The 26,447-nt window shown below is 45.7% G+C and overlaps 1 protein-coding gene across 1 annotated transcript in view; it reads right to left on the reverse strand.

Moving 5' to 3' along the window:
* The window catches only part of LOC309561587 (zinc finger CCCH domain-containing protein 7B-like), a 604,923-nt gene that overhangs the window by 196,137 nt on the left and 382,339 nt on the right, over nt 1-26,447 (reverse strand). The window contains exon 17 of the mRNA XM_082265580.1: nt 24,949-25,016. Within this exon, the coding sequence (XP_082121706.1) occupies nt 24,949-25,016 (68 nt within the window). The remainder of the gene's footprint in view (nt 1-24,948; nt 25,017-26,447) is intronic.

The raw sequence follows: 26,447 nt of genomic DNA on the forward strand, positions 1-26,447 counted from the left end.
CCGACAGCGGCATCACTCACTGCTCCTCCAGCACCATGTAGACTCCCTATCCAATTTCACCTATGCTCCAAAACAGGGTCCGAGGTAGGGGGGGGATAGGAGACAGGTGAGGGCATCCAAACTTAAGGGGGAACCACAAGGGGGAGGAAGGACATAGGGTGGCCCGCGACCACCCCAACAATTCCGCAGGAAAGGAGGGGGGACACTACTCAACCATACCACAGTCACCAGGCGGGCGCCACTCCCAGCAGTCCACCACACCATCTTGGAATTGGGGAGCTGGGCCTGAGGTACGCTGCGACTCTGGTTGTGACTGCTGTCGCGACCAGTGCTATGTGACCTCGCGAGGTGTTTTACTTGCCGGTCCCTGTCCAGTAAGACTATGTCGCGGCCAACTTAGCGTGGAGCTAGTAGTTGGGTCGCGCTCGCAGGCCAAAATGGGAAGACGGTAAAGATCTAGAATATCCAATGAGTCACCCAGTCCGGCTGTTGATTGTAGTTCTCACAGCAACAGTTGATTGTAGTTAACACAGGAACAAAAATAATAAAGAAAAAGTAACAAATTCAATTTAAATAGGAAAAAATGCCAGGACAGCAGATCCCAGCAGAGAGCCAAGTCCTTACTCCTGACTGGGCAGAAACAACTAGAAGTCTTACAGCAGGAAGTGGTTGTATACCCTATGGGACTGCCCAAGGGGCGTAACAAAAAAGGTTTCTGCCTTGTCCTACTCCTAGAGAGCAAGAGCATAAGCCCAATGGTCTGAAGACTTGAAGCTGTGTCTGCCAGTAAATGAAAAATACATTTTTTTTTCCAACTTTGAGACAAAAAGCGGGATCTGCAAAATACTCAAAATGCCTCACAGCAAATAGCTTAGGGTGTCTACTTTCGGAAAAGGGGTCATTTTGGGCAGGGTGGCGGGGTCTTTTGTGCCATCTTGGCATTTCATGGCCTCCGAAACTGTGATAGGTAGTGAGGAGTGACATCAACAATCTATGCCCTTAGAAAGCCTTAAGGTAGTGATTGGTTTTGGGGGTCCTGTAAGCGGCTAGACTGCCAAAAAGTCTCACATGGGGTATGCTCTTTCTCAGGAGAAGCAGTAGAATGCATTTTGGGGTGTACTTCCACATATACCCATGGCATGTGTGAGCAATATCATTTCAATGACAACTTTGTGTAAACTTTTTTTTTTTTGTCATTTTCAAACACCTGTGACAAAAAAATGTAATATTCAATGGGCTCAACATGCCTTTCAGAAAATTCCTTAGGGTGTCTACTTTCCAAAAAGGGGTAATTTGTGGGGTGGGGTTTGTACTGCCCTGCCATTTTAGCACTTCAAGAAATGTCAGTCAGAAAGTAAAAGCTGCGTAAATTCCAGTATTTACACCATAGTTTGTAAATGCTACAACTCGTACGAAAACCATTAACTTTATGCTTATTGAGATTTTTTTTTATTAAAGACATGTAGCTAAATACATTTTAGCCTAAATGTATGACAAAAAATAGAATTTTTGTAAGAACTTACCGTAAAATTCTTTTCTCCGAGTACTCTGACAGTCCCCGCCCAATGGTATTAGCCTTCACTAATGGGTAATGGTGCCCTTTGCAGGAGCAAGGCTAAGCAGATAATTGATTAGGTTAATACAAAAAAACGTTTATACCTCGGCACACCACTAGGGGACCATCCCTCGGCCATTATCCTGAACCCAATCTGACATTACCATAGTTTGTAGCAAGCAGTACCGGAAGGCAACAACCCCCAGATCCAAAAACCAGAGGGGTGGGGGCGGGGACGGCGACTGTCAGAGGACTCCGAGAAAATAATTTTACGGTAAGTTCTTACAAAAATTCTATTTTATCTTACGTCCTCTGACAGTCACTCTGCGAGCCGACGTGATGGTCACCAGAAAGGCAACTTACTGTGACAACACAGACAGAGGAATCTCTCTGATGTTCTCGAAGGGAGGTTGTTTTAACACAGACAAAACCAAATTCAGATTCCCAGGAGGCAAGAGAGCTTTCCTCGGTGGAGCCAAATGCTGCACCCCTTGAATGAAGGTGCAGACCAAAGAATGCAACGCCAAAAGACGTTGAAAAAAAGATGGCCAAGGCCGACAACTGACCCTTGACTGTAGTCAGCGCCAGATGCCCATCCACGCCCTTCTGCAGGAAGGCCAAGACCTTTGCCACCGAAAAGGAACGAGGAAGAAGACCATGCACTTCGCACCAAGCGATATACGCTTTTCAGGTGTGATGATAAATCTTCAGTGAAGTGGCTTTACGAGCCTGTAACAAGGTAGGGATAACCACCTGTAGAAGACCTCTATCCCTCAGGACGTGGCTTTCAACAGCCATGCCGATAAAGCCAGAGACTGTAAAGCAGGATGGAAGATTGGTCCTTGAGACAGAAGATCCTCTCGCAGCGGAAGCCGCCAGGGAAGTTCGACGACCATCTGCACGATGTCCGCGTACCAGGACCGTTGAGGCCAGTCCGGGGTCACTAGAATGACTGACATCCGTTCCGACACCAACCTGCGGAGGAACCTGGACAACAGTTGAATCGGAGGAAAGGCATTCAGTAGCCGATAGCGGTGCCAAGGCACCAACGCGTCCGCGGCGTCTGCCACAGGATCGCGAGTCCTGGCCATGAACCTGTCCACCTATTGTTGAGACGGGATGCAAACAGATCCACGTCCAGGGTCCCCCACCGGGAGCACAGGAGGTGAAACACCTCCGGATGTAGGGGCCATTCCCCTTGGTCCAAAGTCTGGCGACTCAGATAGTCCGCCTGCCAGTTGTCCACACCCAGAATGTGAACTGCCGAGATCGCCAGTACCTGCGATTTGGCCCAAGACAGAATCTCGGCCACTTCCTTGGCCGCCCGGGCACTCCACGTGCCCCCTTGGTGATCTATATAAGCCCCAGCCGTGGCGTTGTCCGTCTGTACCTGGACTGGACAACCCTTAAACTGAGATGACCGCCGGAACAGACAAAACTTGATCGCATTGAGCTCTAAGACGTTTATCGGCAGCGAAGTCTCCCCTACCCACCACGTCCCCTGGGCACAAAGCGTACCCAGAACTCCTCCCCAGCCCGACAGGCTGGCATCCATGGTGCACCGAACGACTCAATGAAATCCTCCTTTCCAAGGACTGAGGCGTCCCGGCCCATCCGGCCAGAATCTCCGCTTGCAAAGTCCTGGTGTGAAATTGAGCAAACAGAACTGCTCCGAAGGCCGAGACCATCAGGCCCAGAACTGGGAGTGCTCCCCAGCCACCGTGAAGCAGAGGTATCTCTGATGACCCTCGAAAATAGGGATGTGTAGATACGCATCCCTTAAGTCGAAGGAAGCCAGGAAGTCCCCAGGCCTCAAAGATGCCACAACCGACCGGATGGATTGCATGCTGAACTTCTGTACCCGCACAAAGCGGTTCAGAGACTTCAAATCCAGAATCGGACATGCCTTGCCCCTTTCCTGGGCACCATGAAGAGGTCAGAGTAAAACCTGCGAAACCTTTCCTGTAAAGGAACGGGTACAATGACTCATAGGGCAGGCATATCGTGCACTGCCCCCATTCGGGGGACAGCCGGAGATTGGACAGGAAGAACCTGTCTGCGGGGCGAGATCGAAACTCAATCTTGTACCCTGAACGAATCAGTTCGTGAACCCACCTGTCCTGAATGCCGGACAACCAGGGTTCCTGAAAGCAACACAGACGTCCCCCCACCCCGACAACGGGCAAGGGTGTCCCTTCAGGAAGAGGTGGACTGGGCCGCCAAGGCAGACTGAACGGCCTTTGGCTTACCTGACCACGGCTTCTTGTGGCCACCGGGAAGTCGGAAGGGTTTACCCTCCTCCCACGTCCCAAAGGCATGAAAGCAATTAGGTTGAGTCTCGAAGGGGGGCCCCCTCCGCGTGCGGGGGTACTTACCCTTGGTGACCTGGACAACACCTCCCGTGAGCCCCTTAACTCATCTAGAGTTCTCCCAAAAAGAGGACCCCCCCCCTCATAGGGGACCTCAGACACTGTCTTTTTGAATGCGTGGCAGCCGACCAGCTCTAATCAGGTAATGCGGTGGATCGCAATCCCCACCGCCGACAACCGGGCGACCAACGGAGCCTCGTCCAAGGCCGCGTCGCACAGGAACATCGCAGTATGGATGAACTGATCCACCATGGCAAGGGTAGTCGGAGAGGCCGACTCCGCCACCAGAGTGCTGCGAAGCCCCTTGCACCATGTCGTGAGCACGTGAGAGGCCATCACTGAGGCAAACACAGGTTTTAACAGGGAACCCGCCACATTTAGATAAATGTGGCGGGTAAGAGCTTCCACACGCCAATCAGTCAGATCTCTGAATACCGGGGAATCCTCTACTGGCCGCAAGGTGGACTTATTCAGCCTAGACACCGCGTGATCCCCTTCTTGGGGACACCGTCCAACGTTTGTCCACCGCCTCCAAAAACGGATAGCGGATGGAAAAACGCTTCGGCAGCACCAACATCTGCTAAATGCGGCGCCACTGGTCATTCACAATCTCGTGAAATTCCTCAGGGCAGGAAAAAAAAACCTGACCCCGACCTCTGGGGTCTGCGGAACCCGAAAACGGACCGCTTACGTGACTGAGATGGCTCATCGTCAAGATTGAGAGTTTCTTTTATGGTGCCAATGAAAGCATCCATCGTACCGCGTTCCCGCGCTACCGAGGAAGATTCCCCCTCAACCTCCCTCTCAGAAGCGGAGGACCGGGACCCCCCAGGGGGACCATCATCCGTGGCAACCAATTTGGGCTCAGAGTCAGAGGACTGGGAGGGTACAGGCCGGTTTTTGGAGGAGCGTGCCGACATCAGCAGATTCACCTGGGACGCCAAAGTCGCAAGAGCAGCAGATATGGAGGCCATGGGAGAGGATTCGGGTGTACCCTAAGCCCCCACCAGGTCTGCGGGGAATTTATTCTCCTGGGAGTCCATTTTTGCCCTAAAATGAAAAAGGGACGCTGGCCCTTTAAATCAGCAGTTCCCACTGACCCCCCCCCCCCCACAATCTGCACTAACAGAAAGAGCCCCCTGTGAAAACACACTACCCACAAGTAAAAAAACGTTTTGGTTGAAAAATGACAGAAGAATTAACAAAAATCCCCAGCCTGTCAGCGCATTTTTACACAGGAGAAAGTGTGAAGAAGAAGGAAGTGACCTCACATTGCTAGAGGCCCAGCCCTCGAGCCCAGACAAAAGGTGCCTATTGAAACTCAATGGAAAAGGTCACAGGGAAAATGGCCACTTGCCCTTACTAGGCATTTGCCCACATCCAAGATTGCGCCAGATCAGGAGCATGTGCAGAATCCTAACATGGCTGCTGTCCTCACACAGAGCTTAGAATCTGCACACCATAAAACATGGGGGCCGCTCCAAACGGCGGCAAAAAAAGTGTACAAACACATTCTGGCTATCATCAGGGACCCCAGGGAGACCCCTACAGCACCCCATACAGCGCCCCAAGTGGGAGCAGGGAGGGAGGGAGAACCAACAACCCGGCCAGAAGGGGGATCCTACAGAGACCACCAGCTCTGCTATCCCCTAAGAGGGGGCCCACAACTCCCCAAACATCCCCAGGGACAAGGAGGTATCAGTACTCACCAGTCCAGGAAGCGGGCACCGCTCAGATACCGGAGATCTCCCACCCTCAGTGGGGGTGCCGTCAGCCAAGGAGGGATGCTGGCAACACATGGGCGATCCGGGTTACATAGTTACATAGTTAGTGAGGTTGAAAAAAGACATCCGTCCATCCAGTTCAACCTATGATGTGTGTGTGTGTTTGCTGTTAACCGTACATTGTATACCCCTGTATGTTGTGGTTTTTAAGGTGCCCATCTAATAGTTTTTGGAAACTATCAATGCTCCCTGCTGATACGACTGCTTGTGGAAGAGAATTCCACACCCATTTTAGTGAGTGGCCACGTGTTTTCTTGTATCTCCTTTCTCTGAATAGTTTGTTCCTTATGCTAGGGTTGCCAGTACAGTATTTGTACATTGATATCATATCCCCCCTCAATCGTCTCTTCTACAGAGAGAATAGGTTCAGTGCTTGTAGTCTTTCCTCATAGCTGATGTCCTCCATTCCCCTAATTATTTTTGTTGCCCTTCTCTGGACTCTTTCCAGTTCCAGCACATCCTTCCTGAGGACCGGTGCCCAGAACTGGACAGCATACTCCAGATGTGGCCGGACCAGAGTCTTGTAGAGTGGGAGAATAATCTCTATTTCTGGAGTGAATCCCCTTTTTTATACATCCCAGTATTCTGTTGGCTTTGCTTGCAGCAGCTTGGCATTGCATGCCACTGCCAAGCCTGTTGTCTACCAGTACCCCCAAGTCCTTTTCCATCCTAGACTCACCCAGAGGTTCCCCCCTAGTGAGTAGCTTGCTTTCCGGTTTCTGGCCCCCAAGTGCGTTTCTGGCCCCCAAGTGCATGAATTCAGAAAAAAAACAAAACTTTCAATTTTTCAGGTTTTAGACACCCTGAGCGAAGACGCAGCTCCGCAGGCTTGTCCCCATTCGGAGGGGCACTGTCGTTGCGAGGCCTGGGCGTACCAGTAACCTGCGACGCTTGTTGGCAGGCTGGGACTCCATAAGGATCTATTATACCCAGTCCGAAGCCCATCTCTGTAGTCACTTGAAGTCCTCCAGGAAAGGAATCCCTGACTAACTAGTTAGAAATAAAAATCTATTGTGTAAAGAAAAACATGAATTCAGAAAAAAAACAAAGAAAGCTGAGACACATGGTCCCAGCAGAAAGACTTAACCAGCTCCTTAGCTAGGCAGCTTAAAACTGAGGTAATGTCAGATTGGGTTCAGGGGATGGCCCCCTAGTGGCGCGCCGAGGTAGAAAAGTTTTTTTGTGTTAACCTAATAATCAATTATCTGCCTAGCCTTGCTCCTACAAAGGGCGCCATTACCCATTAGTGAAGGCCAATGCCATTGGGTGGCGACTGTCAGAGGACGTAAGAGAAATTTAGTTTATTGGATATTTCTTTATAAGAAAAAGTAGAAAATGTCTTTTCTTGAAATTTTCGCTCTTTTTGTTCATACCACAAAAAATAAAAACCAGGAGGTAATCCAATACCACCAAAAGAAATCTCCATTTGTGGGGAAAAAAAGGACATACATTTAGTTTGGGTACAGCATTGCATGACTGCGCAATTGTCAGTTAAAGTCACGCAGTGCCAAATTGCAAAAAAATGGCCTGGTCATTAAGGGGTGAAATCCTTCCAGTCCAGAAGTGGTTAAGGAGTTATGTCTCCAGAATAGCGTGCATTTGGTCTGCAGGAACTTATTTTTAGGCTGTTTTGAAGCAGCATTAAGGCTGTATTGGAGCCTATATGCTTGGCGTATCCTGCAAAATCAGTTGGTGCCAAGTGCAGTTGAGCTGGTGCATCACAGTAAACATGCTTGCTTACTTGCATAAACACATGCCTGCTTACTTGCATAGGCACCTGTTTGCATGGGCACATGCTTGCATGAACACATGCTTACTTACATGTTTGCATAAACTCATATTGCATAAATGCATTAACAAGTGTTTTTGTGGTTTTTATAAAAGCATGTTTACATAAGCGCATGGTTGCTAATTGCTTGGATGCATGTTTGTACGGACACGTGTTTGCATAGGCACAAGTTTTCATCTTTGCGGGAACATGTGTTTGCATAAACACATGCTTACATAAACACATATTGCATAAAAGCATATTTTCATTTAAACTGCATGCATATTTTCCTTGAACTGTATGCATAAATGCTTAATTGCCTTGAACTGCATGCATATTTGCTTAATTGCCTTGAACTGCATGCATATATGCTCAATTGCCTTGAACTGCAAACATATATGCTTAATTGCCTTGAACTGCAAACATATATGCTTAATTGCCTTGAACTGCATGCATATATGCTCAATTGCCTTGAACTGCATGCATATATGCTCAATTGCCTTGAACTGCATACATCTATGCTTAATTGCCTTGAACTGCATACATCTATGCTTAATTGCCTTGAACTGCATACATCTATGCTTAATTGCCTTGAACTGCATACAGCTATGCTTAAATTGTCTTGAACTACATGCATATACAGTATCTCACAAAAGTTCAGTACACCCCTCACATTTTTGTAAATATTTTATTATATCTTTTTATGCAACAACACTGAACAAATGACACTCTGTTACAATGTAAAGTAGTGAGTGTACAGCTTGTATAACAGTGTAAATTTGCTGTCCCCTCAAAATAACTCAACACACAGCCATTAATGTCTAAACCGCTGGCAACAAAAGGGAGTACACTCACCTAAAATTGAGTACACCGCTAAGCCAAAATGTCCAAATTGGGCCCAATTAGCCATTTTCCCTCCCCGGTGTCATGTGACTCATTAGTGTTACAAGGTCTCAGGTGTGAATGGGGAGCGGGTTTGGTAAATGTGGTTTTATCACTCTCACTCTCTCATACTGGTCACTGGAAGTTCAACATGGCACCTCATGGCAAATAACTCTGAGGATCTGAAAAACTGGATTTTTGACTTACTATAAAATCCTTTTCTCTTAAGTTCACTAGGCAGAAAAAGGTTCTGACTATGCCTATGGGCAGTCCCGGAGGGTACAACCTCTCTCTTCCTGCATAGGATGTCAGTTTTGTAAGAAAGCAGTGTCAGAATGCAACACGAACCCTAATCAAAATAGAGGGGCGAGTACTGCATCCGTCAATGAACTTAAGAGAAAAGGATTTTACGGTAAGTCAAAAATCCAGTTTTCTCTATCGTTCATTGACAGACGCAGTTCTCTCTGATCCATATCAGTAGGGACGTCCCAAAGCAGTGCCATAAAATGAGGGGTGGGAACAGCAGAAAAGAACAAGTCCCCAAGGCCAAAAACAGCCAACCAGGCAACATAGGACTCATCAGAACAAAAGATGAGGCCCACCTGAAAACAAACAGTAAACACCCTCAAGGAAGACCAAAAGCCCTCCAAACAGCAACCAGCAAAAAACCTTGCGGCCGAAAAGAGGCATCTGCAGATGCCAGCACATCCACCTCATAAAACGTAGCAAAGGTGTGAACAAACGACCAGGTAGTCGTCTTACAACCTGAAGCACAGATGCCTGAATGGCAAAAAGCCCAGGAAGCACTAGGCGCCCAAGTAGAAAGCGCCAAAACAGGGAAAGGTAGGACCTGACCCATAAATAAAGAAGCCTGCACCACCGACTGACCGATTCACCTGGAAATAGTTTTAGCAGACACAGGCAGCCCTGTCCTTGGGCCATCCGTGAGCACAGAGAGCGAACCGGACTACAGGAAGACTCAGTAGTCGCCAGGTACCCCTCGAGTGCCGAACTCCATCCAGAGTATGCAGCGCACATTCTGTAGGATGAGGGGGCTCAGGACACAAGATGGCAACACAATGGCCCCGTGCAAGTGAACACTAGAAACCACCTTCGGAGGGAAGGACGGATCCGGACGAAGCACCACCTGGCCCCATGAGTGACAGCAACCAAGCCCACCTTCTACAATAAGGTAAGCAGGGGATACCCATGATACTCGCAAAGGAGGGTCTGGAAGAAACGACTGCACCAACCAAGGTCCTCAGTTGGCGACGGAAGTCGCACCGGAAGAACCAAGTGTCGCACCCCCTGGAAAAAGTTACGCACCAGGGAACGGGTGGCCAAAGGCCTGTGGAATAAAAATTATCAAAGCCGAAACCTGACCCTCAAGGCCAACTTTTGATCAATCCCCCTGTTTAAGGAAGCCAAGATCCGGCCACTGAGCAAGAGCGAGGGGGAGCCCAAGAAGACTCACACCACGCAATACGCGACTTTCTCATATGATGAAAAAAATCATCATAGAAGACGCTTCCCACGCTTTACGCAGGGTGGGAATCACCTTAGCAGACAACCCCCGTCCTTTGACACCTGGCTTACAACAGCCAAGCCCGCAAGCCTTCGAACGTAAAGCCGGACGGGAGATCGGCCCCGGAGAGAAGAAAACCCAAGGAGCGTCAGCGGCAAGCCTGACCAGGTCGGCGTACCAAGCTCGGCGAGGCAACTCCGGAGCCACGAGAATGACCGAAATCCTGCCACCTCGATCCTGCGAAGGATTCTTGCCATCAACAGGAGAGGAGGAAAGGCAGACAGCAGCTAACACTGACCTCGGCCCATTCGCGAGCACTCTCGCACGACCATGCTGGCGTCAGCCTTGCACAGGTGACCACGCCAAACATCTCAGCATTGAACATATTGAGCCTAGCGAATGTTCTCGCCCATGACAGAACCCATGAGGCCACCATTGCACCTGCCAGAGGGTCCCAGGAGCGGGCCACGACCTTTGCACTATCCTGTAGATGCGATGCCAACAGGCCCACGTCCGGAGTGCCCTCAACGAAGGCACAACTGCTGGAACGACTTTGGGTGAAGGGACCATTGCCCTGCATCCAGGACCAGTCGACTCAGGTAAACCGCCTACCAATTGTGTTGTTTCCCCCCTGGAAAGGGAACAGCGGATAGAGCCAGAACAAGGCGCTCTGCCCAACGAAGAAACATCACTTCCAAGGCAGCAAGGATACTCGTGGTGCCCCCATGGTGAATGACACAAGCCACGATCGCGGCGTAGTCAATTGAAAGTGCACCGGACAGCTACAGCGGAAGCTTCCTGTCTGAGCCAGCAGCCATTTCTCCATCCACGCTGAGTGAGGACACGCAGGATTAGCACACTGCAGCTTTGGAAGTGGACAGCAGCAGAAGAGCTTGCACAACTGCTGACTTTTTAGAAGTCTATATTTGCATACTGAGGTTGCCAAGTTTGAGGTCTTGAACTAGGTGCTGAGTGCCCAAGTCCATTACCCCCTCTGACCATTAAGCTTCCAAAGTGGAAATCAATGTCACACCAATAAGAGAGCAAGCATCTTGTTTTGATTGTCTGAAGTGGTTTGGATTAGCCAGGATTTTCTATCCATCCTGCCAAAGGCTTTCATCTGTTTGCAATTACAAGTGGAAATTATCCAGGTGTTGTTTGACCCATTGTGGTCAGTTATTGAAGTGAGAGGCCAGCCTATATGGTGGTGGATTTGTTGTCACTGTAAAGCTCAAGATCACAGAATAATCTTTAAGTGCACTTCCATTTACACATGCCCCTCCCCCCTGCATGGACTTTTTTTCCACTATATAATTATGTCTTGTTTAATCTAGTGCTGCACTGTTTTCATTGTATATTTTAATTGTATATGATTTCAATAATATTTTGGACCTGCTTACATCATATGTGCTATCGTAATATGTCACTGGATTAGTAAGATTACTCCTTTCTTGTAAGATATTTGGACTTGTGTTTGCTGCCACTGATTATTTCACTTATTTGTATAATGACTATGGACTTCCAAGTCATTATACAAATAAGTGAATTAATCCTAGGGATACAATCAGTGGCAGCAAACAAGTCCAAATATCATAAAAGAAACGAGTAATCTTACTAATCCAGTAACATAAGGCTGTACTAATGGGCAATGATAAGGCTGTACTAATGGCCACTGATGAGGCGGCACTGATGAGGCGGCACTGATATGCTGCACTGACGGGCACTAATATGCTCTGATATGCTGCACTGATGGGCCCTAATAGACTGCACTGATAGGCACTAATATGCTGCCCTGATGGCCATTAATGAGGTGGCAATGGTGGGTACTGATAAACTGCACTGATAGGCACTAATGAGGATGCACTGATAAGGCAGCACTGATGAGGATGCACTGATGGGCACAATGCAGCACTGTTAAGCTTCACTGATGGGGCAGCACTGATATGCTGCCCTGATGGGCACTGATATGTTACCCTGATGGGCACTGATATGTTGCACTGATGGCCACTGAGGAGGAGGCACTGATCAGCTGCACTGATGGTCACAGATATGATGCACTGATAGGCTGCACTAATGGGCACTGATAGGCTGCACTGGTGCCCACTGATCGGGCTGTAATGATGGCCACTGATACGGCCGCACTGATATGCTGCACTGATGGGCAGAAATGAGGCTGCATTGATGGGCACTGATGAGGCTGAACTTATGGGTGCTGATGAGGCTACACTGATGGGCACTGATAGACTGTGGTTGTGGTCTGTGGTTTACAGATGACAGGGCGGATCATAAACAGGAAGGGGTTTGGCCTTTAGAGGAAGAGATGGGTCATATTTAAATTAGGGGGTGCACAAGTTTAGTCAGGCCTAGGGCAGCACAAAACCTAAAAACACCACTGGGTGGATGGATGGCTGTGACCAGACCGGACTGCAGCCGGCTGTAACACGAGCCTGTCTGAGGCGTGGGAGGCGGTCTTAAGGCAGAGAACGTGTGCAGCGCGTGGTGAAATGGCGTCATGTATGGGCCGCTCAGGCGTGGGAGGCGGTGTTAGAAGGCAGAATATGTGCACGCAACATACGCAATGACGTCACGAAAATATCGGCAATATCTGTAAATCCAAAGGCCGATACAGATATATCCGGGAAAGTGTATATCGGCCCCGATGTATAGGTGTTACCGATAATCGGTGGATCTCTAACTTGAATTGTCAGCGCAGGACAGGAATCCTCGTTTGCGCTGCCAGCAGAGCCCTGGAAAGGCAGGAGGCATCCAAAATACCAATTTTTTCTTTGGATCCACCAGTTAATTATGCAAGGGCAAGGTCCCCACCCCTTTTTGGTGAGCGCGCTCGCTACCAGGTGTGTGGGGGCATCTTGGGCCATCCGCCATCAGGTGTCAGTGGCTCAGGTGTTTAGGGCCACTACATGGTCTTTCGTTCATACATTTACAGAATTTTACTAGATGGATATCAAAGCCACTGAAGATACTGCTTTGGCCACAGTATGTTATGGGCGTCAGAATATGTCTTTCTCAGGTGGTCGTTTATGATTGTGTCTCCCTCACCTCAAGGGCATTTGCTTTAGGACATCCCACATAGTAATTATGGTTGCTCTGTGCCCCGTGATGTACGATAAAGAAAATTGGATTTTTCCTACAGCTTACCTGTAAAATCCTTTTCTTGGAGTACATCACGGGACACAGAGGTCCCTCCCCTCTTTTTTGGGATATTCATTGCTTTGCTACAAAACTGAGGTACTTCCTGTGTAGGAGGAGTTATATAGAGGAGGACTTCCTGTTTGACTGATCTGCCAGTGTCCATTCACCTATAGGTGGCGCATAACCCACATAGTAATTATTATGGCTGCTCTGTGTCCCGTGATGTACTCCAAGAGAAGGATTTTACAGGTAAGCTGTAGGAAAAATCTATTTTTTTTCTAAAGAATGCAAAGAAAGGGCCCACAAATTGAGCATGATATGGGTTTGTCCAAAAAGCTTGTCTGGTGTTTCAGCTACCGTTGGAGGAGGAAAAGGAAGCTTTCTGAGGCACAAAAACAACTCTGGTTTACCAGACCACAAGCTCAAGACAGTGTGTTCGACAAGGTGGGGATCTAGGCAGGCTATGGTGAGGAGTATACTTGAGCAGCAAGGTGCCATCACCCATGTCCTCTCTTCTAACCGCAAAGCTAGGCACCTCTTGACAACATGGCAAAACCTAGAAGTCCTGGCGGCTATGGACAAGACTCTCACCGCACTGGCAGACTTCACAGATGCTCTGTCAGGTGAGCAGTATTTCAGTGTCTATTCTGTGAAACCTGCGCTCCACCTCTTTCAGTCTTCTGTTTTGGCTGTTAAGGAAGAGGACTCATCTTATTTGCACAATCAAATCAAAGATAATGGGGTATCTGGAGGAAAAATATAATGGTCAAAAAACACAAGACCACCACCCTTGACCCACAGTTTAAGATGACTTACGTCAAGGAGGATAACAAAACTGCTGTCCAGAACAGCCTAAAAAGATGAGATGTCAAAGGAAAGGAAAGTCTCATAAAGATGACTCGAAAGACCTTAGGTAGCCTTTTCAAAGCAGCACAAATAAATGAGGTGTCACCAGATGTAGCCTCAGGCTCACAGCAACAATCTGTAAGTCTTACCTGTTCTTAGGCAACAGTGACAGTGAAGATGATCCATTAGTCTGGCGGAAGGTTCACAAGGAGAAGTATCCAAGATTCTCTGCACTGGCCAGGAAATACTCTTGCATTCCTGCAACCAGTTTCCCTTCTGAAAGAGTTTTTAGCACAAGGGGCAATATGGTTTCTCGTCGCCGTTCTGCACCGAATCCACAAAATGTTGACAGGCTAGTGTTTCTAGCCAAGAATCATTAAATCAGTTTATCTGACATAATACCTGAATGTTTTTTTGAATGAAATGTGAATTTATTTATTTTTTCGCATTACATTTGTCAGGGCTCCAGTGGTAGAGGAGGGTCTCTAGGACCCAGCATCAGTCAGGACACCAATGGCAGGAGAAGGGCTCAAGGACCCAGCATCTCAGCCAGCACATCACATGGGCCTTTATAAGGAAGTGTGCCAGTGATTGAAGTTGCTGATTGAATTTCAGCTTGTACCGTGCTCCTGTGATCCTTGTTCCTGAAAGTTCTGTTACCGACCTGGCTTGTCCTTACTATTCTGCTCGTCTCCTGACCCGAACTCGGCTTGTCTTTGCATATTCTCTCCTGTTACCTGTGTCTGATCTTGGCTTTCCTATTTGACCTTGCCTGCTCTGGTATCCTCCCAGCTCTGAACTCTGGCTTGAACTGACTTTCCATTGCCTTAGTGCAAACACAGACCTGCCACCTCTCACAGGCGCCACCTGGCTGCAGCCTCTACTTCACACATCAGAAACCTTTCTGAGTTCTTCTGCAATCAACATCACAGGCGACCTGTGCTACTTTGAGCCTGACTCCTCCTGTTCTCACTTTCAGGGGAGTCTGGAACTTAGCCGCAAGGGAAGCCCTCTCTCCATTGGCCTCCACACCAGGTACGTGATAACATTATTTTTCAATAAGGAGGTTGGATGGGGAGGTAAATGGCGCTGTCAAGTGTATGAAAGTGTATAAATTCGATAAGTTACGATTGCACTGTCCCAAATAAATAAGTGTTGTGTTAAATAACATGACCTCATGTTACAGATAGGATTGGCAGCAAGGATGGGAAATGTCATTATAATGGGGGACTTTAATTATCCTGATATAGACTGGGCAGAAGGAACCGCGCATTCAGCCAAGGCTCGGCAGTTCCTAAATGTTTTGCAGGACAATTTCATGGGTCAGATGGTGAATGCACCGACAAGAAACAATGCGGTACTTGACCTACTAATTACCAACAATACAGACCTGCTCACGGATATAGAAATACGGGACAACTTAGGGAACAGTGACCATAGGTCAATTGGTTTCAGTATTAATTACAGTAAAAGGAAACACAAGGGTAATATAAGGACACTGAATTTCAAAAGAGCCAATTTCCCTAAACTGCGCTCGCTGCTAGAAAATATCAAATGGGATAGAACCCTGGGAACAAAGAACACGGAGGAAAAATGGGAGTGCTTCAAGAGCATACTTAACAAGGGGGTGGGCCAGTGCATTCCACAGGGAAATAAATTTAAAAGAGCAAAACTAAACCCTGTGTGGCTAAACTCCAACATAAAAATGTATATTAGAGCTAAAGAAAAGGCCTTCAAAAAATACAAGACTGAGGGGTCATTGGCAGCATTTAAGCACTAAAAAGAGTGTAATAAGAAATGTAAAGACAAAATCAGGGCGGCTAAAATAGAACTCGAGAGACATATAGCGGAGGAGAGTAAAAAGAACCCCAAGAAGTTCTTTAAGTATATAAACAGTAAGAAAGCGAGGCCAGAGCACATTGGCCCCATAAAAGATGATAAAGGAAAAATGGCCACAGAGGACAGAGAAAAGGCGGAAGTGTTAAATAATTTCTTTTCTTCAGTCTTCACAAAGGAATCGGGGGGCTACACGAACCCCGCTTGTAAGGCCGAACTAAATAATACACCTCAGGAAGTGCCGCCATGGCTAACAGAGGATAGACTTAGAGCTAAACTAGAGAAACTTAACATAAATAAATCCCTGGGACCGGATGGCTTGCACCCAAGGGTTCTTAATGAGCTCAGCCAGGTGATTGCCAGACCATTATTCTTGATCTTTAAGGACAGTTTACAGACGGGTATGGTGCCAGCTGATTGGAAAAAAGCCAACGTGGTAACAATATTTAAAAAGGGGCCGAGATATATCCCGGGTAACTATAGGCCGGTTAGCCTAACATCAGTAGTCTGCAAAATTTTGGAGGGGATGATAAGGGACCACTTACAAGACTTTAGTAATGAAAACGGTAATTAGTAATCAGCATGGATTCATGAAAAATCGTTCGTGCCAAAACAATCTATTAACCTTCTACGATGAAGTGAGCTGCCACTTAGATAAAGGTAAGCCTGTGGATGTGGTGTATCTGGACTTTGCAAAGGCCTTTGACACCGTTCCCCACAAACGCTTACTGTACAAACTAAGGAAGGTAGGTATGGACCATAAGGTGAGTACCTGGATAGAGAACTGGCTCCAGGGGAGAGTACAGAGGGTGGTGATTAATGGGGAGTACTCGGATTGGGCGGGTGTGGAAAGTGGGGTCCCCCAGGGTTCTGTCCTGGGACAAATCCTGTTTAATTTATTCATAAATGATCTAGAGGAGGGGATATCTAGTACAATCTCAGTATTTGCAGATGATACTAAACTAGGCATGCCAATATCTTCTATGCAGGATGTGGAAACCTTACAAGCGGACCTGAACAAAATAACGGGGTGGGCAACTACATGGCAGATGAGATTTAATGTAGAAAAAGTAATGCACTTGGGGGCCAGAAACCAGAAAGCAAGCTACTCACTAGGGGGGGAACCTCTGGGTGAGTCTAGGATGGAAAGGGACCTGGGGGTACTGGTAGACAACAGGCTTGGCAGTGGCATGCAATGCCAAGCTGCTGCAAGCAAAGCCAACAGAATACTGGGATGTATAAAAAAGGGGATTCACTCCAGAAATAAAGAGATTATTCTTCCACTCTACAAGACTCTGGTCCGGCCACATCTGGAGTATGCTGTCCAGTTCTGGGCACCGGTCCTCAGGAAGGATGTGCTGGAACTGGAGAAAGTCCAGAGAAGGGCAACAAAAATAATTAGGGGAATGGAGGACATCAGCTATGAGGAAAGACTATATAGATAGCTTACACACAACCCGGAACCAACACTAGTTTGCAAGCAACCAAGCGCTTAGAGAGGATACCTACCTCTAATATAGTGTGATAACAAATGCTGCTACTTGATAAAATAACATGAAATAAGAGAATATATGTAAATACAAGCAATATGTAGATACAAAAAATTCTAGTAGCGCATGTGAGTGTGATGTATTGTGTATTTTGGAATAAAGCCAGTATTATACGTTATCACACTAGTGGAGCTCTATTCCTTCCTTCCCTTGCATGTCCATTTACTTGATTGAGCCCATTATCGGCCCCATCCCGGAACCCCAAGTGGATGCAGCAGAGCCTGTCACTGGTCTGATTGGTCCCAATCCGGAAGCCCGAGTGGTAGTGGCTGTATTGTGGCTTGTTTGCTCAGTGGTGAGAATCACTGGGCCAGTGAAGTCGGTGAGTGTGCATTACCTTCCCCCCTTCAGAGCACAGTGGTGGTGGTCAAGGTGATCCTTTATTTCTGCACCGATTAGGATCTTTCAAGGGATACATCAGTGTGAATATCGCTATTTGTCATATGTTTTTCAACGCTGCTTTGGTGGACTGATTCATGTTGGGACTATTTTTATATATATATATTTTTTATATTTATGTCTACAGTCTTTACAAGTTTTCAGTGAATGTGATTGGGGAGTGAGCTTATCATTCTTTTTTGCGCTACTAGAATTTTTTGTATCTACATATTGCTTGTATTTACATATATTCTCTTATTTCATGTTATTTTATCAAGTAGCAGCATTTGTTATCACACTATATTAGAGGTAGGTATCCTCTCTAAGCGCTTGGTTGCTTGCAAACTAGTGTTGGTTCCGGGTTGTGTGTAAGCTATCTATATACATTTTTTCTTACCCAGCTGCTATGGACGCTATAAAGTTCTTGGGGTCCAGACAATTGGATCTTAAGAATATTTTTAGTGCCAATCAGGTGGCAACACCTGACGAGGATATTTCATCTACCCTGAAAACTCTAGCTTTCACATTAGAAAAGCAAGTGAGAACCTGGTGGGACATCAATACCATCGAATTTTACCTCTCGGAGGGTTTGATCAGTAGGGGTCTAAGATGGGATGTTGCCCCCCAGGATGGTCTCACGGATGAAGAGTCCATTAAAGAGTGGTACTCTTTTTCACCAAGCAGGTATAGGTTTACAAACCCTAATCCTTAAAAGGAAAAAAAGAAAAATGGAGATTATTAATAACCAAATTATAGAATTACAGAAAAAAATAGAGAAAGTTCAGGAAACAACAGAGATTAAAGAGTTTAACGAGAGAACTAAGTCCAAATTAGATAAGGTTGACAAGGAAACACAACAGAAAAAAGTCAAAAAATTCAACAGGGATTTAAAAGATTTTAAATCCAACCAGGTATACTGCTGGCAAGCTGATTTAAATGTTGCAGGAAGTACTAAGTCTACTCCTCCGGTTCCTATTAGAGAGCCGTCTGCGGGTCCCTCTGTTAACCCTTCGCGGTCGGAGGAACCTAGAACCCCTACTACGAATGGTAGAACTTGGCCACAAACGGGAACTCCCCTTGGTGTACAACGTTGGACAGGTCCCCCTATTAGGGGACAAAATAAGGAGAGAGGGAGAAGCCGTAGTAATAGGGGCAACACTAGAGGTAACTTCCATGGTAACCAAGTTAACACCTACAATCACTACCAACCACTGAGTGGGTTGGGTGATAATGCAGGAGAAACCCCACGGAACCAACCTTTTTTAGGGAGGGGCAGGGGGAGGGGGAGAGGTCGACGTCGGCCTCAAACCCGAGGTTACCAGGGAGAATACCGTGGAAACATCAATCAAAATCAAAACACAAACCCCAACGAGGAGTTAGAGCAGGAAGACGGATCCAGCTCAAGAAAAAGAAGACGGGAATGATAGGTCAGGGGATTTATAATATCAGCTCAGTTAGTTTATCTGATAAGGAGTTATATATTCTCGACCAAGGCCTCAAGTGTGCTCCAAGACGTACCATCAATAAATTTAATACGTATATTGATACCCATAAGTTTATACGCAAAGTAAACATCAAAAAATACCTTATCAATAATCCCATTACATCTGTAAGCAATACCAATGCCACTGGTATGGTTAATAGTGGTTTGCGGAACAAATCAATTTGGAATCCCCCAGTAAGGAACAACCAATCAGTGGAGGTGTTCAGAAATTTGGTACTGAGGGATCTCCAAACAATGCCTATTGACCATTCAGTGAAAAGAAGGAGTATGCACATACAGGAAGGCCTCGACGCCCTTGAAGAACGGAAGGATATTATTATCCGACCGGCAGACAAGGGAGGAGGAGTAGTCATAATGGACCAGGGGATGTACCATAATCAACTACGGGAGATGCTGGCGGACAGGACAACATATAAGTTATTGCCTAAGGCCCCGACAGGGGATTTTGTAACGGATCTGAAAACCTTGGTGCAGCAAGGCTACACTAAGCATGTTTTAACCAAAAAGGAGAAAAACTTTTTGACACCTAGTGCCTGCCGCATACCCATAGTGTACACACTCCCAAAGGTCCACAAAGACACTGAGTGCCCACCGCCGCGTCCAATAGTAAACGGTATTGGGTCAGTATGTGCAAGACTGGGTCAATACTTGGATACCTTTCTACAGCCTAGTGTGAGGAGCACTAAGGCTTTTTTGAAGGATACCAAGGACTTGCTCATGTCTTTGGATGATGTGGTCTTGGGGGACGACTCGTCCGCCTTTCTAGTGACGGCGGACGTGTCGTCCCTCTATACCATCATCCAACATGATGATGCCCTATTAGCATTGAACTGGGCTTTGAGCAAGCGTGATGACCTGCCATTTGACCAAAAGGTATTTATCCGTAATGCCCTAGACTTTTGTCTAGGGCATAACTACTTTTGGTATCAGCAAAATTTCTATAGCCAGAAGAGGGGCGTGGCTATGGGAGCGAAGTTCGCTCCCAGCCTCGCCAACCTCTTTATGGCAGAATGGGAAGATAAGTACATCTTTAGTAGAGAGAGGCCGTCCCTCCTCTACTATAGGAGATTTATTGATGATATTATATTTATCTGGAACGATACGGAGGAGTCTTTGATCGAGTTCATGAGTCATCTGAACAACAACCCCAATAACATCCAATTGGATTTCCATTGGAGCCAATCTGAAATCCATTTCTTGGATGTGAATATTAAAAAAGTATTGGGGAAGCTAACTACAACTGTCTTTTTTAAAACTACTGACAGAAATAGCTATCTATCAATTCAGAGTGGCCACCACCCAAACTGGCTACGCAACATCCCACGCGGGCAATTCATGCGGGTGAGACGCAATTGCACGCGTGATGAGGACTTTGTGTCTCAGGCAGGTGTACTGAAGGATAGATTTGTCCAAAAAGGTTATAAAGAAGAGATTTTGGATAGGGAGATAAAGAACATTCTAGAGATCCCCAGGTCCACATGCCTGCAGAATAGTACAGGGTCCCGGGGTGAGTCGGATGACAGGCAATGGAGCTTCTTATCCGATTACTCCGAGGATTACAAAAAAGTAGAGGCCATATTTAAATCACATTGGCACATTCTGCGTATGGACACCACATTGGGCCCTGTTCTGCCGGAGGTCCCTAATTTTATATATCGGAAAGCCCCGAATTTCGGGGATAGGGTTGTAAAAAAGGTGCTTGATGCACCAAATACCTCCTTTTTCCCAGGTCGGCGAGGGTTCCATATGTGTGGGAGGTGCAGGACGTGTTCCTTCACTACCATGAACCTAAGAAGACGGGATTCCTTCTATGTGCAGGCCATTGATAAGGAGTTTGATGTTAAACATCTAATCACATGCGATACCACTCATGTGGTTTACGCATTAATGTGTCCTTGCAAACTAATATATATAGGCCGCACAAAACGCACCCTGAGTATAAGGGTTGGTGAGCATATTTCTAGCATCATTAAAGGCAAAAAAGAACACAGTGTGACGGCTCATTTTCGGTCACACCACCAACGTGACCCTAGTTGCCTACAGTTCTGGGGCATAGAACGTGTCACGCCATCCTGGAGGGGGGCCAATTGGGTGAGAGAGCTATCCAAGTGTGAAACTAAATGGATATATATGACTCAATCTCTCAGCCCGATTGGCCTAAACATCGAATTGGACTTAAATTGCTTTATTAGTGATTCTTAACTAATTTTATTAAGTAGTTGCTCTAACGAGCAGGGCCCTCTGATTCCTTTTGTTCCAAATTGTAGTGTAACTGTAATGTCTGCCCTCATTTTGTTAAGCGCTGCGCAAACTGTTGGCGCTATATAAATCCTGTATAATAATAATAATAATAATAGTTATTTTTTGGTTTATATATATTTTAAAATTATTTTTAATAATATTTTTAATATTTTTTAAATAATTTTGAAAGGTTTTCTGAGTTATTTCTGTACTGTTTTTGATGATCTCGGTTCTACTGTATTCACTGTAGTATATATTTTACACGTGATATATGATGTATTAGTACTTATTATATTGATCACCTTTTGAGGTGTATTTTTATTCTACTTTATTTTAATTTTATTAGTATTTCTTGTTGGATTGAGGCACAATGACAACAGTGGTGCTAATATTATTGCTTAATGATGTGTGCATTTATTATGATTCACTATATGGCACCATTAGGAATTATTGAATGCAGCACAATCTATGGCGGTATGCATTTCCCCTGTTCATAGTGAGACGCCTCATTACCCGTGGTACCATGATTTTTAGCTTGATAGCTTTACGAGGCACATTGTAGTCTCTTAATATGGTACTGGGAGCGGGCATGAGAAAGATTTGACCAAGATTCACGGGAGCCGTGGTTGCTAGGCAACCGCGTCTATTGGTGTCCGTCCGAAACAGGAAGTGCTTAGCCATTGACAAATTGCATACACCACGGCCCCGCCCGGATGGGCGGAGAGTCGTAGGTATTTAGTTTGCTGCCTTACCGCCGTGGCCACGCCCCCGTGAGGAAGTCGGAAGTACGAAACGCGTCGGGGCGTGGCCAGGCGGCGTAACCAAGTCAGAGTGTACGAGGAGAGTGAGCACCCGGAAGGCGCGATCCGCGGCGTGGAGTCAGGATACGGGTCCCGATGGGTATACACCTCCGGTCATGCGAATATTCAACTGATGTCATGTGAGTGTGATGTATTGTGTATTTTGGAATAAAGCCAGTATTATACGTTATCACACTAGTGGAGCTCTATTCCTTCCTTCCCTTGCATGTCCATTTACTTGATTGAGCCCATTATCGGCCCCATCCCGGAACCCCAAGTGGATGCAGCAGAGCCTGTCACTGGTCTGATTGGTCCCAATCCGGAAGCCCGAGTGGTAGTGGCTGTATTGTGGCTTGTTTGCTCAGTGGTGAGAATCACTGGGCCAGTGAAGTCGGTGAGTGTGCATTACCTTCCCCCCTTCAGAGCACAGTGGTGGTGGTCAAGGTGATCCTTTATTTCTGCACCGATTAGGATCTTTCAAGGGATACATCAGTGTGAATATCGCTATTTGTCATATGTTTTTCAACGCTTCTTTGGTGGACTGATTCATGTTGGGACTATTTTTATATATATATTTTTTATATTTATGTCTACAGTCTTTACAAGTTTTCAGTGAATGTGATTGGGGAGTGAGCTTATCATTCTTTTTTGCGCTACTAGAATTTTTTGTATCTACATATTGCTTGTATTTACATATATTCTCTTATTTTATGAGGAAAGACTACAAGCACTAAACCTATTCTCTCTGGAGAAGAGACGATTGAGGGGGGATATGATATCAATGTACAAATACTGTACTGGCGACCCTAGCATAAGGAACAAACTATTCAGAGAAAGGAGACACAATAAGACACGTGGCCACTCACTAAAACTTGAGGAAAGGCGGTTTAACCTTAAAGTGCGTAAGGGGTTCTTCACTGTAAGAGCGGTAAGGATGTGGAATTCTCTTCCACAAGCAGTCGTATCAGCGGGGAGCATTGATAGTTTCAAAAAACTATTGGATGGACACCTTAAAGACCACAACATACAGGGGTATACAATGTACGGTTAAAAGCAAACACACACACACATCATAGGTTGAACTGGATGGACTTGTGTCTTTTTTCAACCTCACTAACTATGTAACTATGTAAGTGTTAAATACGTGTGTTGATGAAAACTTATAAACACTTAATATACCCTAAATATATAAATAAAACATCAAATAAATATTAATGCAGATTTAACAAACTACTAAATAACCAGTAGTTATATAAAACACAAGTGATACTCCTGCAAATATTAGGGTGTATATAAAGTGACTGAGTGTCTTCAATTAATTCAAATATCCTTAGTGAACCAAATAAAGTGCAAATAACAATCAAGATCCAAGAAAAAGTGCTAGTAACTGCTTGTGAATATGCTCCAATCAATAGAGCAAGCCTAAAAAGGGCAGGTGCAAACAGATACTGAATAGTATCACAACTGATAATCTAAATAAAAAGTGCTAATAATTAACAGTGCAAGGTGATGCGATTCCAAAATCGCAAGATAAACGGGAACAGAGGTAGATGAGCTCCAATCAATAGGGCAAGCCCCAAAAGGGCAGGTGCAAGTGGATACTAGTAGTCTAGGTTGAAAAAAAGCTAGTGTAAGGTGATGCGATTCCAAAATCTCATGATAAAAACAGAAACCAGGGTGGATAAAATTCAGGTAAAAAGGGGATAAATAATAAGTGGTTTGGGGTGGAATATAACTTTCCAAAAGTTAATACAAATAGTCCCAATCGCACAATAGGTGCTCCAGTGCAGGGTTAAATCAGTACAGCGTCCCTTCAAAGGCGACTTAAGTGCTTTCAGTGGTTCTTCAAGTGTGGCCGGTGTGATGGGTCAGTAGTGCTCCCCTCACTCCCAGGACCGCACTTCTCAGAAAGGGGAACCCCCTACAGGGGTAATGGGCCTATATTCCGGATGGGGCGTAGTTCCTATGCCCCTCAGTGGTCCTCCCTGGGTTCCTCTGGAGAGATCCTATCACCTTGGATGACTGGGGACGATCAATGGGGGTCTTATGGCGTGGTAGCTCGGTGTCAAGATGTAATCCGGGTACACATAAGAGGAAAGAAGGCTTGTATAGTGTAGTACCATTTAAAAGCGTTTATAGTTTATTAAGAAAGTACTCACATTAAAACGAAGCAAATCAGGCATAAATGTAAGCATACACTGTATAGTATGCAATGCTGGGGCTCTTCTGGAACGCTGTGCTTTCCATGTAACCGGAAGTGCATTCCAAACAGAGGCGGTAGTGATGCAGTGACCATCAATTTTTTATTTTTATTTCACATTACATTATTTTTCATTACATTTCTTTAAATTTGATTGAAGTAAAGAGTACCATGGCTTATTTTATTGCCATCTTATTTGATAACCTAATGTTCAGGGGTTATAAATCTTTAAAATAAATAAGTTCTTCAGAATCATGATCTTTATTGTAAGCAAAAATATTGTGATTCTCACTTTTCCCAGAATTTTGCAGCTCTAATATGCATGCACAAATAGGTCTATATCATACAACAACCCACTTTGAGAAAAAAAACTACACTGAAATCAAAAGTTTTTGCTTTAATCATAGCTTTGACACAATAGAGAGCATTTGTACACTAGTAAAATGCTTAGATACCTTTCAAAACAGGCCACTTCCACTCTGTGCCTTGACACACATCAACTTTTTCATTTTAGCATTTTACTCATACAGTACAATGTGTTTTCACAGAAAATATACCTTGGTTTTCCTCTCAGGAACTTTCCACATGCGCTCAGATTCAAGCACAATCTCTTCTTGAGTGACACCTGGATAAGAAAAAGACAACACAGTTTATGAAAACTACATATGCAAATAAAGAAAAAGCTATTACAAATGACAGATACTGAAAAATTGTCTGACATAGAAAGAGAACTTTACAAAATATGTTCAGGGAGAGACCGTGCAAGATCAATGCAAAAAAATATCATGGAAATAATTTAGGTCCAGCTGTTTTGTTAAAAGAAAACTAAATATATTTTAGCTTTCGCTCATTGACAGACACAGACAGCTCTTTTAAGGACATTAGGCCGAAAAGAACTCAGAATTGCCTACGGGCCTAAGGGGTACCGTTCCCCTTATCACCCCAAGTTGCTGGGATGCACGTGCCTGTGTGCCGTCACACCCCCCCCCCCCCCCAACTGGGAGCTGTATGTTTCCCGTAAAGATGGCAGCCCCCTGATCTAGCCCAGAGGGAGTCTGTTAGGCTAATGCCAAGTGGCATCTTTTCTTCCCCGCCTTCCCGGGCTGTTTATTTTGGACCCAGGCCGTGAAGCCATGTGGGACGGATGTTGACACCCGCTTGGATTTTTTGCTGGCGGGGTGGAGTGCGGGATGCTCCGACTCCCTGCCGTTGCTGGAGCCTTGTGTTTTTTTGTGGCCTTCCAACAGGTGTGGGCACAACGCGATCGGGCTCCCAGCTTATTTAAGCTACAGCTTTTGTGGCCTTCTGGGCTTGAGCGGCGCCACCATTTTGGTTGTGGGCTGTTGCCCTGACTGCAGATCAGTGTAAGCGGCAACTTTTCCCAGTGTGCAGTGCTGAGGGGTGGACACTGTACAGCTGGTCCACCATTTTAATAAACCATAAAAGTGTGGCGCTGAAAGTATAAATCACAATAATGATGAATAGTGTCCAAATAAATAAACAACTAATAATCACAATAATGTGCATATAGGAAAAAAGGGAAATAAAATTGTGTCCAAATGAATAAGTCCCAAAGAAAAACTGATGTGAAGTCAATTCATAAATCCGCATGCACAGTAATCCAAGGGGGGATTCTTCCCGTGGCACCAAGGGTGTGTGGAGGAAGGGAACACCTCTGTGATGGGGTAAGAAAAGCAGCTTACCAGATTTCAGTGGCTGCTCAACTTAATGAGTCAGCCTCTCCCAGCTTTTAATCAAGACCACTGAAGATCTGATGTTGCATGGATACTTATTCAGTACAGATGGACCACCTCTTAAAATACGTTAAGGGATCAGTACAGGATAAAATCTCCTCAATATTTTCCAGCAGTCATAAATGAATATGTAGGGAAAGAGAAAACTAAGCCCATAGCGTGATCCCGTTTAAAATACAAACTTATTTATTTAAAAAAGGTACTCACAATGTGGCATGAATAAACAGGCATATCGATTGGTAATCCAGACGCAACGTCCACACACCCCTCTAAACCTTTCGCCGGCCTTCATTACCTACTAC

The sequence above is a fragment of the Pelophylax lessonae genome (assembly GCF_965119305.1).
Source record: "Pelophylax lessonae genome assembly, chromosome: 8".
Lineage (NCBI taxonomy): Eukaryota > Metazoa > Chordata > Amphibia > Anura > Ranidae > Pelophylax > Pelophylax lessonae.